The sequence below is a fragment of the Cibotium barometz genome, chromosome 59 (genome assembly GCF_041138505.1).
Source record: "Cibotium barometz isolate CiBa-2024 chromosome 59, ASM4113850v1, whole genome shotgun sequence".
Lineage (NCBI taxonomy): Eukaryota > Viridiplantae > Streptophyta > Polypodiopsida > Cyatheales > Cibotiaceae > Cibotium > Cibotium barometz.
In genome coordinates, this window is record NC_141104.1 from 33153719 (window position 1) to 33170219 (window position 16501).

Sequence of the window (16501 nt, forward strand, 5' to 3'; positions counted from 1 at the left end):
AGTACAGGGTAGCTTTTAATAGCTACAGTTGAGTGTGTGTGGCTCAGACGTCTTATGGCTGATTTGGGTGTTGCTAGCACTACAATTTTCACTGACAGCTAGAGTACATTAGCAGTTGCAAGGAACCCATTGTTTTATGCTCGCACTAAGCACATTAAGGTGCATTACCACTATGTCATGGAAAGACTCTCTGCAACAAAGATCAGCTTGGTCTATTATGTGCCTACACATGACAACATGACATATTTATTCACAAAGGGGGGTGAGTCACAGTTGCATGCTTTCAATGATTCAAATTGGGCTGGATGTTATGACACACAAGTGTCCACTAGTGGGTTTTACTTTCACCTTGGTGATTCATGTATATCATGGCTCAACAAGAAGCAGCCTACAGTGGCCACTTCCAGATGTGAAGCTGAGTACATGGTAGCTTTTAATAGCTACAGTTGAGTGTGTGTGGCTCAGACGTCTTATGGTGGCTGATTTGGGTGTTGACTAGCACTACAATTTTCACTGACAGCTAGAGTACATTAGCAGTTGCGAGGAACCCACTGTTTTATGCTCGCACTAAGCACATTAAGGTGCATTACCACTATATCATGGAAAGACTCTCTGCAACAAAGATCAGCTTGGTCTATGTGCCTACACATGACAACATGACATATTTATTCACAAAGGCTCTTCCTCGTGAAAAGTTTGAAGCTTTTTGTAAAGCCTTGGGCTTACTGCCTTTTCAGGATTGATAGGCCATACCCTGTACAGGTTCACATCATCACTCCAGGGAAAATTTGTAGCATTATATGGTAGTGATGTGTGTGAACACACTTAGGACCGCTAGGGCACTTTTTCCCTCACTAGGTAGTAGGAGGTTTTTCCCTCATGCATATGTACACCCTCTTATCTACTCATTTTGGGGTGTGTACTTATCTTTTATATCTGGCACACATTTGTTTATTCTAATATAGTGAGTTTGGTGTGTACTTATCTTTTATATCTGGCACACATTTGTTTATTCTAATATAGTGAGTTTGTGTGCTCTCAAGCTTCTCTATCTTGTGTGTGTGCATTGTTGCAACCCTAACCCTAATTCCAACATCTCTCTACTACTTTTTCTCTCACTACAACATTAACTATTCTTTCTCTCTCTACACATGCCATACCCTGTATAGGTTCACATCATCACTCTAGGGGAAATTTGTAGCATTATATGGTAGTGATGTGTGTGAACACACTTAGGACCGCCATGGCACTTTTTCCCTCACTAGGTAGTAGTAGGAGGTTTTTTCCCTCATGCGTATGTACACCCTCTTATCTACTCATTTTGGGGTGTGTACTTATCTTTTGTATCTGGCACACATTTATTTATTCTAATATAGTGAGTTTGTGTGCTCTCGAGCTTCTCTATCTTGTGTGTGTGCATTGTTGCAACCCTAACCCTAATTCCAACATCTCTCTACTACTTTTTCTCTCACTACAACATTAACTATTCTTTCTCTCTCTACACATGGAGTACCACTAATTCATAACTTGTATCTAATCTTCCCAATTGAATTCATCTTTCCACATTGCAATTTAAAATTTATCGTTAACTTGGATACACCTCATTTATGTATACTAGTGCACTTAGGCTAATTTTCTCTCGCTAGGAATTATTTAACTTAAGGCTGTTCATAAATTGATCAGATATTTATTTTTCCTAGGTCTTGGATTAATTTATCCTAATCCTTACTTTCACTATAATACTATGCAAGAAGAGAATTCATTAAATTTAGTATGGTATCTATAAGATCGCTCTTCCCTTATCCTAATGTAATTGAGATATTATTTTCTAAGGTGTACTTTCTGAGAGAATGTGAATAAGATGTACAATTAAAGAGGGAGATTTTAGAGTCTAGGTTAAAAATTAATGGCTAAGTTCCCATATGTATAAATTAATTGAGGTTTTCCCATGTGCACATGTGCACATTCTTGCACTTTAGAGTTAGAAAGAGAGAAAAACTATATTAGAAAATTTTTAAAAGAAATAAATGAGTTAATTTTCATAAAATTTTAAATAATAATAATTATTCAAAAAATATGCTAGAGTGTGTGAGTTTTCGACTTGGCAAAATTTGTAAATATAGAAGAGCGCACATTTTAATTAAACTAAGGTTGAATGTGTGAAAATCTAAAGTCTAAGGTTGGAAGGTGGAATGTGAAATCTTAGGAGTAATTTTTGGGAAGTAAAATAAATATCAAATGTGGAGATAAGCATAGAGACTAATAGATAACTCTAGCCATGCATAAATGCAGGATGCATGTGGGAATGGTTGAGTGCATGGAAAATGAGTAGATGCATGAAGTCTAAGAGGTTGATATGCATAAGATATTGTGGGCTACCAACCTTAAGTTAACTAGGGGAACATGTAGAGTGGTTAGTCATCATTTTAATTATCTAAAGGACCCCTTGCCCATGAGAAATTCGTGAATTTTTCTCTTGAAGGGAGGAGATTACTTTTTGCATAGATTTCACTACTGCACTTGTTCTTTGGCCATATGTTTACATTACCTAGGCTGCAAGTATTCAAAAGTATGTTAATTGGGGATTTTATAAGCACATAGGAATCCTCATAAAAATCATAGACTTTTTGGAGGAGGAAGCTTCATTTGTCTACACATAGGCACATAGGGTACAACACCTCCCTTTCAAGCTAATTTTCAAGATACAAATAAACCCTTTATTTAAAAATTATAATTTCTCTCATTTCTTTGTATTTTAATTATGCATTCCATGATAAATTAAGTTTAGATTAAATTTAAGTAATAGGTTCTAAATCTCTGCACATCCCCCAGAACAGAGATCTCTAAGGTCTAAAATTCACCTTATAACCTTCATCAGTTTAAATCTGCATACAACTTTGTGGAGACCTTAATAGATTTTCTTATTGCATAGCACCATAGAAAAATCAAGGATTAGGATACACTAACTCAAGATCTAGGAAAATTTACTATTTAAATAATTTATGTGAAACCTTAGGCTAAATAATTCCTAGATAAAGAAAATTAACCTAGGTGATCTAGTTGAGGTGTATCCAATCTTAAGTTAGGGATTAGTATATGGAAGGTTGGGTTTCATTAGGCTGATTAGATACAAGTTAGGAATAAACCATGTGTAAAGAGAGAGAGGGTAGAGATATAGGGATAGAGAGAAAGTTAGAAAAGATGATTATTAGAAGTATTTAAGGATTATTAGAATTGAAATTCAGGTTTTCTTTTTAGGAAAAGTCAAGGTACAAAGGTAGGTTAGTACTCTAGAGAGAGAATATCTAAAAGTGTACGGATAAATTAGGAGTAATTCTAGCCAAAAACCTTAGGATTAAATTTAAAGAAACTAATGTCAATTTTTGTGAGAAGTAGGATAGAATTAGATAAATCTCTTAAAAAGATGATGCATGTTTAGAGAGATAAAGTCTTATTTGAGCCATAAAATCAAGGGTTTGGAAGCACATTATGTACCCAAATAAGTGCAAGCTCATATCTTAAATTCTTGGAAAAGAAGTTGTTAAAATCAAGTTCTATGTGCATTATAGTGCACAAATTAGATACTCCTTAGATAGGTTAAAGGCATAGAATTAGAGATTGCAAGGTTAAGATTAAGTTCAGAGTAAGGACTAGGAATGCTTATTTAAAAAGTTCAATTAAAAAGGGATAAAGTCCTTAAGATTATAGAAGGATTGTCATCTTACCAATAATGCAATTAAGAGAGAACCCAAATTTTGGATTGATCAAGATATTCTTGAGAATTCTAAGAAAAGAAAAAGACCCTGGTTCTATGTGCTAAGTGTGCACTAAAGAGAGAACACAAAGTTTGGATTTGTCATCATGATATTCTTGAGAATTCTAAGAAAAGAAGAAGACCATGTTCTATGTGCTAAATGTGCACTAAAGAGAGAACCCAAAGTTTGGATTGGTCAAGATATTCTTAAAAGGACCCTGGTTCTATATGCTAAGTATGCATTAAAAAATCACCGTAAGACTCTTAAAGATTTTTCAACATCAAGATAAAACCCAAATAAGAAGACCCTGGTTCTATGTGCTAAGTGTGCATTAAAGAATCGCTGTAAGACTCTTAAAGATTTTTCAACATCAAGATGAAACCCAGATAAGAGAATTAGATAAATGACCTTGGAAGGACCCTCCTTGTACGTGAAGGACTCTACTCTAATGAATGACTTTTTGACTAAGGAGTCATAATCTCCTAACAAAACTTGGAAGTGACCCCAAGGAAGTTAGAAAAGGAATGACTTGATAAGAGCATGCCAAAGTTTATGCAGTTGGAAGGAATTCAACTTGCTTGGAGTTTAGATTGGAAAGCTATGATATCTTGTCAAGCTTGTAATGTTTTACATTGTTTTAGATATGAATATATTGCATGTTGCTTGAATTCATGTCTTGTAATTATTTGGACACTATATTCATGTGATATATATGTGTTGGAATCCTTTGAAGGTACCACATAGTATTATGGATTGCCATCAGGGTACATCACACGAAGGTAGTCATCTGAGACCTTGACCCCTCTTGGCCGCGAGCGTGGGTGTGCTCCTAGTATAATAGATGTGATGGACAAGGAAGTGACTCCAGAGAGAAATGGAAAGGGCAGTTTCTGGAAGTATGTATTCTAGTATTAGACATATATGACTCCTGACACCAATACCTGGAGTGTTCGTGCTTTTGGGATAGGCAACGACGAATAGAAGAAACTCCTAGGATTATGGCACTTGTGTTGTTGAGGTGGATGTGAGACATGTAGGGCTCCTCCAGTTCATCATCACAGTGGTCTAGGAGTGTTCGGGCTCATTGGTGTGTCCCATCCTAGTCTCAGGATCATGGTTGTGGTGCAAGGAGATTTATGTTGACGATGTGACATTGATGTGTTACCCTATGATATATGATATGAATATATGAAATTATGCATAATATGAAAAGAACCATATGATGTCATGTTCCTGTTTTTTATGAAAGGACTGTAATAGGAGCAACTCCTAGGATTATGGCACTTGTGTTGAGGTGGATGTGTGACATGTAGGGCTCCTTTGGTCATCATAGTGGTCCAAGAGTGTTCGAGCTCATTGGCGCGTGCTTTCCTAGTCTGAAGATCACGGTCGTGGTGCGAGGAGATTTATGTTGACGATGTGACAGTAATGTGTTACCCTATAATATATGATATGGACATATAAAATTATGCATGGTATGAAGAGAACTGTATGATGTTATGTTTTTCCTTTATGAAAGGATTGCTTTCAAAGAAGTGCATATGTGACCTTATTTTTAAGTGGTGTGTGAGTATTGTTGAGCCTTGGCGGGGAGCCACTTGATGTGACCTGCTTGTAAGAATTATGAAAGAAAAACACCTGGAGGTATTACCTCGAGGGATCGTTTACCTTTCTTGACGAAAGTATTGTTCTAGGCTAAGGGAAACTAATAGAATAGCCAAGTGTTAGGACATTATGATATGAGGGCCCGAGTGAGGTGCTCTACCCTTAGTGTGATTCCACTAACATATTATTGTATAGATAGAAGGGTAGGGGTCTCACAGTATCCACGAGGTTAAGCATAGATTTAAATTGCCTAAGGTTGTAAGGTCAATTTTAGAATTTAGAGAACTTTGTTTTTGGGGTTGTATAGAAGTTGAGAATCCATTAATTTGATTTAATCTACACTTAATTTATCATGGAATAGACAATTAAAATATAAGAAAATGAAAGAAATTATAATTTTCAAATAAAGGGAATGTTAAGCTACCGGCTAGATGCTCTAATTTGGGTGTTTGTGGGTTGATGGAATACCCACAAGAGGAGGCCACCCAAGAGCTTGTCTCTCACCCAAACCCTTGAGGAAAGGAATGATGAATAATGAATATGCTGATCTAATGGAAATGAGAGGACAGAGGAAGAGGGAAACAAGGGGGAAAGGAACCTAATGTAAAAGGGAAAACAAAGCGACACCATCACACTCACACTCGCACTCACCCTCACCCTCACACCACATTCACCTCTCACTCACAAGCCTAAGCTTAAGTAAATGACAAGGACATGGCAATGAGATGATGGAAAACCTACACAAGCTCTCTCAACTGCAAGCCTCTCATGCATGGGGAGTGCTTAAGAGTGAGCAAGCTACACCCAACACTCAACATCCTAAGCTCCACTCAACTCCTCGTATAAGAGAACAAGGAGAAGATGAACTCGCCCAACTCATTAATCTAAAAAGGAACACAAGGATGGACTCCACAACTTGAGGCTCGATGAGCCTATATGGGGCATGTGGAGCACCTCACGATGCACCATAATATGGTCCAAGTGATGTGGGTAACAGATATGAGACATTGATAATGCCTGCATGACGATAGCAGGGGTCAAACTGGATGAAGATGTGCAACCCTAGAGCAAAAGGAAGAAATGTGAAAAGCCATGGAATGCCACAAAATGAAAGGAATGTCGATACATCCTCTCATATATTAATATGACCATGGCTCACCAGGCATGACCTCAGCAAGATCCTCCCACGCATCCTCCATGAATGGAAAAACACCCCACCAATCCTCATGCCATCTAAGTATGTGCATGTAGCTTAGGGCAGGCGTATGATGACATGGTGGCGGGGGATGGAATCAAGAACACGTGCTAAAGGATAAGCCATGATTCAAAAGAATGTATGTGGAGATGATCAAGGCTAGAGTACACTAAACACATCTACCAAGTTGAACAATCAAACTAAAGAAGATAGCCATATAAACATAGATCAATGGCCTATTAATGGCATGCCATATCACCTCTAATGAGCAATCAAAAACCTTTCAGATTGCTTTCCTAACATCTATGTATATATATATTTTTCGAGAGGGGTACAGAAGGCAGCTTGCCGACGGACTTTGTTCGGGGCTAGGGGTTTTGAGAGGCCACCAGCTACACCAACTCAGGCCACCAACACAAGCACCCAAAATAAATTTGTAGTTTTTTAGAATTGACGAAATAATATTATATTTGAAAGAAAAAAAATATTTGCAAGACAAAATAATATTATATTTGCAAGGTAAAAAAATGAGCCCAATTGAAGTTGGCTTGCCGAGTGTTCTAAGTTCACCTGCTGGGCCTTTTGCGCGTTGGAGAGGGGAGATCTCTTGCTCATGAGAGATGGGGGCGGGTGAGATCTCTCGTATGCGAGGGCCGGGGCTATGTCTTCACAGAGAGTTTGTTATGAGCTACACCACCTTATGGAGCAGAGAGGGATCTACTATTCCCTTCTGCAGGGCTGTATGGAGAAGAAAGACCTGGTGGGCGGCCGAAATATCCATCGCCTTATTGCCAAAGATGGGCTTTACTCAGACCCAGCTCTTTGTAGCCACCTCATCCGCATGTATGCTGCATGTGGGCGTATGCTTGAGGCCAACCAAGCGTTCCTTCAAACGCCCCCTTCAAATGCCTTCACATGGAGTGCCATCATCTCTGCACATGCCAATCTTGGACAAGGTGAACAGGCCCTTGCCCTGTTTCATGAAATGGAAAGAGCAAGCGTAGAGCCAGATAAACATGTTCTTCTGGCCGTTTTGAAAGGATGCTCCACCATTGCAGCCCTTGATCAGGGCAAATTGATTCATTTCCATGTACTAAAAAGTGGGCTCGATGCGGACCTCTCTTTGTCCAATTGTCTCATTGATACATATGCCAAATGCAGAAGCTTGTTAGATGCTAGAAGGGTATTTGAGAAACTAGCAAACAGGGACACCATCACATGGAGTGCTTTGATGACAGGGTATGCTCAGCATGGACATGGGCATGAGGCCCTTATGCTTTACTGCCAAATGCAGCAGGAAGGTGTTGAGCCGAACAGAGTCACAATCATCAGCATATTGAAAGCATGCTCTACTATAGTAGCCCTTGAACAGAGTAAGTTCATCCATGTTTACATACTTGAAAAGGGTTTCGAGTCTGATAGAGTTGTTTGCAACACCCTCATCGATGTGTATGCCAAGTGTGGGAGTCTCAAGGAGGCGCATAGAGTATTTCTGAAACTACCCAATCAAGATGCTGTGTCATGGAATGCTATCATCGCAGCATATGTGCTGCATGGACATGGTCAAAGATCTCTTGGGCTTTTCCATCAAATGCAGCAGGAGGCAATTAAGCCGGACAAATTCACCATAGTGAGCATGCTGAAAGCATGCTCCACCATAGGAGCATTGAAAGAGGGCAAGCTTATCCATGCACATTTTGTTGAAAGTGGTTTCGAACCCGATGCTTTCATTAACAACACATTAGTTGATATGTATGCCAAGTGTGGTGACCTGGAGGAGGCGCACAGATTGTTTGATAGGTTGCCAGATCGATCCGTGGTGACATGGAGTGCTATGATTGCAGGTCATGCCCTGCATGGTCAGGATCATGAGGCTTTTGAAATTTTCCTGCAGATGCAAAAGGAGAAGAAGAAGCCTGATAATTTCACATATGGTAGCATCCTTAAAGCATGTTCGAACATGAATGCCCTGAACAAGGGCAAGCTGCTTCATGACCACATCATTGAAAACAGTTCGGAGTTGGATGTTATTGTGGGAAGTGCCCTCATTGACATGTATATAAAATGTAACAGCCTGGAGGATGCCCGCATGCTGTTTGATAACTTATCAAAGCGTGATGTGGTCACATGGAGTGCTATCATCACAGGTTATGTCCAGCTTGGAGCTGCTCAGGAGGCTTTAGGACTCTTTCGACAGATGCTACAAGAAAGAGTGAAGCCAAATGGTGTCACGTTCATGAGCTCTTTGAAGGCATGTTCAAGCATAGCAGCCCTACACGAGGGCAGCTTGATTCATGGACACATTATTGAGAGCGGTTTAGAGCTGGACAGGTTGATTGGAAATACACTGGTTGATTTGTACAGCAAGTGCGGGAACCTTGAGGATGCATGTGAAGTATTTGCAAATATGTCAGACAGAGATGTTGTGACATGGAATGCTCTGATTGCAGGATTTGCATTGCAAAGTGATTATGGCTTGGCCCTACAGCATTTTGAAAGTATGCAGCAAGAAGGGTTGAAGCCAGACGACATCACCTTTCTCTCTCTCCTTTCCGCCTGCAATCACCTGGGTTTGGTGGATCAAGGCCGCGAACACTTTGTGTCCATGCAAAATGTTTTTGGGATAATCCCGACACAAGAGCATTTTAATTGTATAGTGGATCTTTTTGGCCGCACTGGACACTTGAAAGAAGCAGGAGACCTACTTCAACTTATCCCTTTTGAGACCGGAACTGTTGGGTGGATGTCTTTGCTGAGCAACTGCTCAAGTCATGGCAATCCAAATCTTGGAAGACAATGCTTTGATTGTGTTGTTGACATGGACATTAGTCATGCTCCTAGTTATGTGCATATGTCCAATATCTATGGTAATGCTGCCATGTGGAAGGAGGCAAGTAAAATTTTGGAGTTGAGGAGTTATGCTGCTTTTGGGTGGAAGAAGCCAGGGAAGGCTTGGATTGAGGTTAACAACAAAGTCTTTGATTTCATGGTCGGGGACCAAAGCCACCCCCAAAGCATTGATGTCTTTGCCAAGCTTAAGAGGCTGACTGAAGAAATGGTGGACAAAGGGCACGTGCCGCATTTCACTTCAATGGTGCAGCCATTGTTTGAGAAGGTTGAGACGAGCCATTAGTGTGGGCATTTGAAAGCTTATCAGAGATGTTGGGCTAGTTTATGGATACAAGTGCGCTTTGGAGGAAGACCCTGGTGCTGATTGCTGTCGTCCAAGCAAAAAGTGTTGCAGCGGCTATAGTCTCGTACTTTACTGGTACTGACAAGCACATGCCTTTAACGTGATCGCAGTGGTCAAAGACTGGAAAGCACTGAAAGGTATGCACACTGTTTGCGGTAATGAGTGGCATGCTCGAATAATCATTATGCTAATTCGTTCTTTTTTTAAAACAGTTCTGTTTATAGTAGGTGCCAAAGGCATACATCCATGGTTGCATCCGGTTAGTCACAAGCCAAATGTTCCTGGGTCATCCGTTCAGGTATGCTAGAGGGTGTGCATGCTGAGATTTACAGTTCACTAGGACATACGTAAGAAGGTTGCAAAATGTTTGATGGTTCAAGATCTTTGAACTGATTTGTTTTGCAGGTTAGTTTGATCTGTTTCCTCATGCGTTGGGTGACGGTCAAACATTACTGGCCACTTAGGACATTAAAAAAAGGTTTGTGCAAGAGATGATGCTATTATCATGGAGATGAATGATGTGTATTAGTGAAAGTTAGGGAAGTACATGGAATTTGATGTTAAACACATGATTTTGGAGGTTAATGCGGAGGTTGGATATCCAATCACGCAGCAGCCTTAGATCTTCTGGTAAAACCCAGATACCTCAGAAACGTTTAGTGCAAATCCATGAGAAAGAAGTTTGAATAAGGAATGTTTACTTGGAATAAATGCTTCACTGAGATCCAGGTTGAATTGACTGCGTTTTTTTTTGCATGTTTGCAACTGTGTTAGCTGCCCTTGTTTACCTTCATTGAGTCGTCCTTGCCAGTTTTGTCTTGTTGTCATTCACATGTTTTCACCTTGTCCTGCCTTTGCTTTCTTTAGAACTTACAGAAACTCCTGATAAACTCTCTCACATTCACTAAAACTTTTTTGGTCACCATAAATAGGATTCCACCAGTAGGTGCTCTACTTGCTGGAATGTGGTGCTAGTAACTTTCGGTATGGAGGATACCAAGGTATGCAATTGGTGGTTGAGTGATGAAGGCGCAAGCCATTCTTGCTATTGGCCATGTTGTTGATGATGTTGGAGCGGTAAGTGGATGTTGAGGGCATTCCTATGTTCTCATTAAGACAGAAAACACGTGTGTGAGGCTCTTTTGCACATTTATACAAAGTCAGGTGAGGGAGAATATATTCACCTTTTTGATCAATAGGCATGCCCCTTTTTGCCTCACATTAATCAAAAGAGGATAAGATGGTGGTTGCTGGTTTGCAAAAACCTCATGTACACGTACATTTCCCTTGCTTTCACATGCAGACAATGGAAAAGAAAGCAGTGCTTTTAACAGTGGAGGCTTGGCGCATTTGATAATGTACCAGCTCTTTGGAGTCGTGCTCCTCCTTTGGTATCTCAGACTTCGTTCTATGCTGATGCAGGAAGTGGACTTGTTGGTTGTGTTCATGCTCGTGTATGGCTGACAAAAGTGTAAGATCTTGAGTGCGTGTGTCAAGTGGTTGTTGGTGGCCGATTCCACGTGTTTCTCTAATGAGCTTTGCGAGCTTTCAGTGAATATGTCGGAGGCTGTATTCCCTTGTTTGAAAAGAAGCGTGCAGTCTGTATTATGCCCGAGCACACTCATGTGTGGGCTCTTGTGGAAGTGCATACGATCAAATCACCTTTTGATCAAGTATTAATCTTGTGGAAGTGCGTACCATGAAATCACCTTTTGGTCATGGATATGTCTAGACAATGAGCCAGAAAGAGAAAACACATAGAACGCCTCATTAGCCAACAACACTCAACTTGTGTGAACCATCAAATCACCTTTTGATCATGGATATGTCTATAGGCAATGAGCCAAAACATAGAATGTCTTGTTAGTCAACAACACTCCCTCTCCTCACATAGAATGTCTCATTAGCCAACACCATACCTCTCCTCGGTATAAGCTAAACCTACATTGGTAGTGTAAACTCAAAGCACTAACAAAATATTGCATCTTAAAAAACACAGCATAAGCACTATAGAAGATAATATAAAAGTAGAGTATATTACAGTAAGACCGGTGCACATCTTTGGAGGGACTATACATGATTGCTAGAGTGTTGTAAGATAAGGAGGTAAATATAGTGATGATTGTTGAACTATGTAGAGATGGATCTTGTTGTACATCTATATAGGCGTAGCCATGACTAGATTGTGCAGGTTAGTGGTGATAGTCGGTGCTACTTGTAAATGGAATGGGTATTTATAGATAACACTTGCATAAACCCTAATTAGTCCCTCACTTAACCATAGACAAGAATAGGAGAAGCCATTGTTTCATTCCATTCTCCTTCACACACTCTCCATCTTCCAAGATGCACAAGCACAATGATGAGTTCACACCATACTAATGTAACACTAAATGTCCATACACTTGGCCATTGGGCACATCTAATTATTATCCACACACTTACTCTTAATGCACATCACACGTGTCACAACGATACTATTTGGATGAACTTGCTATCTCAACACTCTCTCTCAAGTTTATTATATCCATCTCTAGTACAGCAAGTTTAGTCTCTGAAGTACGTATACTTCTTTTTTCCAAGTGACTTTGTGAAGATGTCGGTAACTTGTTTTTAGTCTTTACATATGCCAAATCATCATGTCTATCCACACCACCTCTCTAATGAAATGATAGTGGATCTCTATGTGTTTGGTCCTTGCATGATATATTGGATTGCTGGTCAACTGAATACTACTCGTGTTATCACAATGTATGACAACTCTATCAAAGTAGTTTCCTTAGCTAAACCACTTCACATGCAACCATAGCTACTCCTCTATACTCTGTCTCCGTGCGATATAATGCAATTGTGGATTGCTTCTTGCTACTTCAACTTACTAGTATATAACACTTTTCAAGTTGAATGCATACCCACTAGTATACCTCATGTTATAAGCACTTCCTACCAAATTTGCATTCGTGTAACTACACACCATCACATCCTTTTCATGTTAAAAAAATAAACCATGATGGGTAGTGGTCTTCATATATCTCATAATCCTCTTGATAGCATCCAATTGTGACTTCCTTGGACTTTGTATAAATTGGTTAAGTAGTCCCACCACATAACATAAACTGTATAATCTAGTGATAGTCAAGTAAATCAAGAAGCTATCAATCATCTTCCTGTATATGGTAATATCAACTCATCACAAAAATTCGTATTTAGCTTTATGTTTTGCTACAATAGTGTCGCCATAGGCTTGCATCCAATTATGCCATACTTTGCCGACGTATCCAAGGCATATTGCCTTTGCACCAATCATATACCATGTGATGTCTTGGTGGCCTCAATGCTAAGAAAGAATCTCAATTATAGTAACTATAATTCCATTGAGTTTGTGTAGGAATCCTAATATCACCATGTGATGTCTTGATAACCTCTATGTCAAGAAAGAATCTCAATTATAGTCCCTTTATTTCCATTGATGGATTGAGTTTATGTAGGAACCCAAATATCACTATGTGATGTCTTGATAACCTATGTGTCAAGAAAGAATCTCAATTATAGTCCCTTTATTTCCATTGATGGATTGAGTTTATGTAGGAACCCAAATATCACTATGCACAATCTCTAAAGGTCTTCTACTCATTTGATCTTCCTTGGAAAATTGCAATCTTGCTTGCTTCCCAAATTAACATGCATCACTACATATATATAAACTTCTATCATATTTGAACTTTGGCGCCAACAATGCCTTTTATTTGTATAGCGTTTAGCTTTTATATGTTTACATGACCAATCCTCTTGTGCCTCATATCAATGTCTTGCATTTTGCCATGACTACGTGAAAACATGGTTGACTTTAATTATGGAATACCTACATTCAAATTAAATAATCTTCCTTTCTTTTGACCCTTTAAAATGAGCGTATATCCATTCTTAAAGTCTTCCACAAAGCAACTAAGCTCATTAAATCTCACTTACAATCCTTGCTCTATCATTTGTTCAACCAATGCCAAATTCTTAGTGATAGATGGCACATACAATACTTTAGACATGGTCTTTAGTCTATCATCATGTATCCTCAATGGAAAACTCCCAAAATGAGTAATAAGATGCTGCATATCATTTCCTGTAATAACATAACCCTGTGACTATGTAGGTGACATCCTATCAAACCACTCTCTGTGGCAAGTCATGTGGTTTGATGCTCCTATATCTATATGCCATGTCTTATCATCCACTTCACTAAGTATGGTCTTGTTGTCCATAACTTGTTTCATAGCAAACAAATGATTTGGACTCCCATCATTGCTAGATGATGCATAATTTTCATGTTGGACTCTTCCACCATGCATGTCATTTTGCTTCTTGTAATAATCTCTTGTCATGTGACCAATCTTGCTATAATAATGACAGTGAATCCCATTGTTTTGTTGTTGTTGAGTTTGCCAATGACCTCTTCCTCTAGAGCTAGATCTTCTCCTGCCTTGGGAATAGGATCCTCTTCCACATCATGCACCGACTGAAAATTATGTTGTGTTGCTCTATCTAACCATGTCCCCTGTGTGTCATCTAGATGAGGATCTCCCCTTGCTTCTTACACCTTTCTGTGTGTAGAATGCTTGGTCTCTTGCATGCTCACTGCCACTAGATGATGTACCTAATCAAAGCTTCAACTTTCCATAATAAGTACTGAAACCAACTTCTCAAAGTCACCACCCTCTCATTGTGATAGAGGTGTCAAATGACTTGTACTCCTTACCTAAGCCATTCAATATAATAGCCACATTATCATTGTTATCCATAGGTGCATTAATAGATACAAGTACATTTGCACATCCCTTAATCTCTTGCACATAATCATGTATGCTCCTATTGTTTTGAGTTATGCTATCCATCTTTTGCTTTAACTAAATATTCATTTCCTGTGTATTGGTGTTATACGATTTCGCCAAAGTATTCCATGCATCCTTGGGATTATCTGTATCTTGTATATGACATAGCATAGAATCTGTCACACATATAGAGAAGTAATGCAACACTTTGTATGCTCTTTTTGCGTCCTTGAAGTTGTGCATGTGTTGGATTTGTTGTGGGAAGCCATGGCTCTTTCTCATCACCTATCACCAAGCTCCAATAGCCTTTTTCTTTCAAGAAATTTTATATGTGGTACTTTCATAATTGGACGTTATTTCCATCAAGCTTTTCACCCATGCACCGGACCATCACCCATGTTTACCAAATACAATGCTTCATTAATAGGCCCCCAACCAATCAATTGGTTTGGTATGTTGCGGAAGCCACCAATGGAGATTGAAGGAGGGAAGCTCCAATTACTTCAATTTGGAGAGAATTTTAGAGAATAGTAAAAATTATCATTATTTCAGCATAATTCTGGCATAGTATAATTCTCCTATTTTTTTACAAAGGGCTCAAGTTCTATTTATAGGAGAGGGAGGTTCTAACCAAGACCAACTGATTTCTAGAATTTTTCAGATTCAGTTTGGTTGAATTTGGACCAGATTTGGACCTAGTTTGGTTCCTTTTTGATTCGGTTTGATCCAAGAGAGAGGAGAGATAAAAATATCACATTATTTTTTAGTTTAAAACTCATTCAAGCATGTGAAGTAGGCATCTCCTTGAAGGGACTCCCCTTCCTTACACATGTGTCAAAATGGAATCATTATACCCAAAATATCTCATTTTTTTAGTAATACTCATAGTTTTTTACTTGTACATAGTCAACTCTTCATCTTATGTGAGTATTTACTCATTTTTGGGAGGATTTTTTTTATTTCTTCCATTTATCTCCTCCACACATTTGGATGAATCTGATTGGTCCCTCAAAACCTTAATTTAAAATTTTCAGAAAATCTGGACCCCCAGGATAAGGCCTTTTGAACAGATTATAATTTGTTTCGAATGCACCTTCTGAAAATCTTTTTGAACTTCTGTTTCGGGGGAACTTATTTAAATACAAAGAGATATTTTTCCATCCAAAAATATCCAAAATCTAAATAACCTCTCTCTAGAATATTTTCTCTCTCTAGGCCAAAACAGGTAGAAACAAGATCTTTTATATTTCTGAAGAGGGATTTGACTTTAGGGGAAGATACTCGACATCCTGAGAGCTTGGGGAGGAATCTTACATTCTACCCCACTTAAAAAACGCGAGATGTCCTCATCTCGCAAAACTAGAGGAGAATTCTTTGTCTTAAGATCCAACTGATTATGGGTTCCTTATATTTTGGTGAACCCAAACAGAATCCTGGGATAAAGATCCCTTATATAAAACTCATTATTAAATAACAATTCACTCACATCATAACATTCAATTCCTTATCACAATAATGGTCCATTAGACCGAATTTTCTATTTGAACAGTTCTTAATGGAAATTTTTCATTTATGCAGATTTTTAATTTGACCTTGCTTTAACTTGATCCACTGGGTCAAGTGTTAACAGCAACAATCTGCCAGCACAATCCACTAATCTCATAGTGATTTGCTGGAGTCACTAACGTCATTCTAACTACAAACATTATCACAGGGACTCGTCCCATTCATCCTCATTGAGGTTTTGTTTAGTTATTACAATTCAGCCAAAATTCAAAAATCTTCATTTTTCAATCAAAATCCAAATCAACTCATCATTTCTCAATTAGAATTTAAAATCATATCAACCACATTCGAATTCATCATCTGGATAGTATTAATGCTTATAATTTCAAGTCTTAGATTTACTCGTATATACTGCCAGTAAAGA

The 16501-nt window shown here is 38.8% G+C and overlaps 1 protein-coding gene across 2 annotated transcripts; it reads left to right on the forward strand.

Annotated features, from left to right (window-relative positions):
* Positions 1 to 7088: 7088 nt before the first annotated feature.
* Positions 7089 to 10467, forward strand: LOC147605738 (pentatricopeptide repeat-containing protein At5g27110-like). 2 transcript variants are annotated; one of them, XM_086793075.1, is made up of 3 exons: positions 7089 to 9885; positions 9961 to 10046; positions 10154 to 10467. In XM_086793075.1, exon 1 carries the CDS (start codon positions 7217 to 7219, stop codon positions 9686 to 9688), a length of 2472 nt encoding a protein of 823 aa, XP_086649201.1. In that variant the 5' UTR covers positions 7089 to 7216; the 3' UTR covers positions 9689 to 9885; positions 9961 to 10046; positions 10154 to 10467. The 2 variants fall into 2 exon arrangements, with proteins under 2 accessions (XP_086649201.1, XP_086649202.1); XM_086793076.1 differs by having other exon boundaries at positions 9976 to 10046.
* Positions 10468 to 16501: the final 6034 nt, after the last annotated feature.

Excerpts from the sequence above, each read along its gene's own strand:
- LOC147605738 (XM_086793075.1), top strand. The coding sequence starts at position 7,217 with ATGTCTTCACAGAGAGTTTGTTATGAGCTACACCACCTTATGGAGCAG.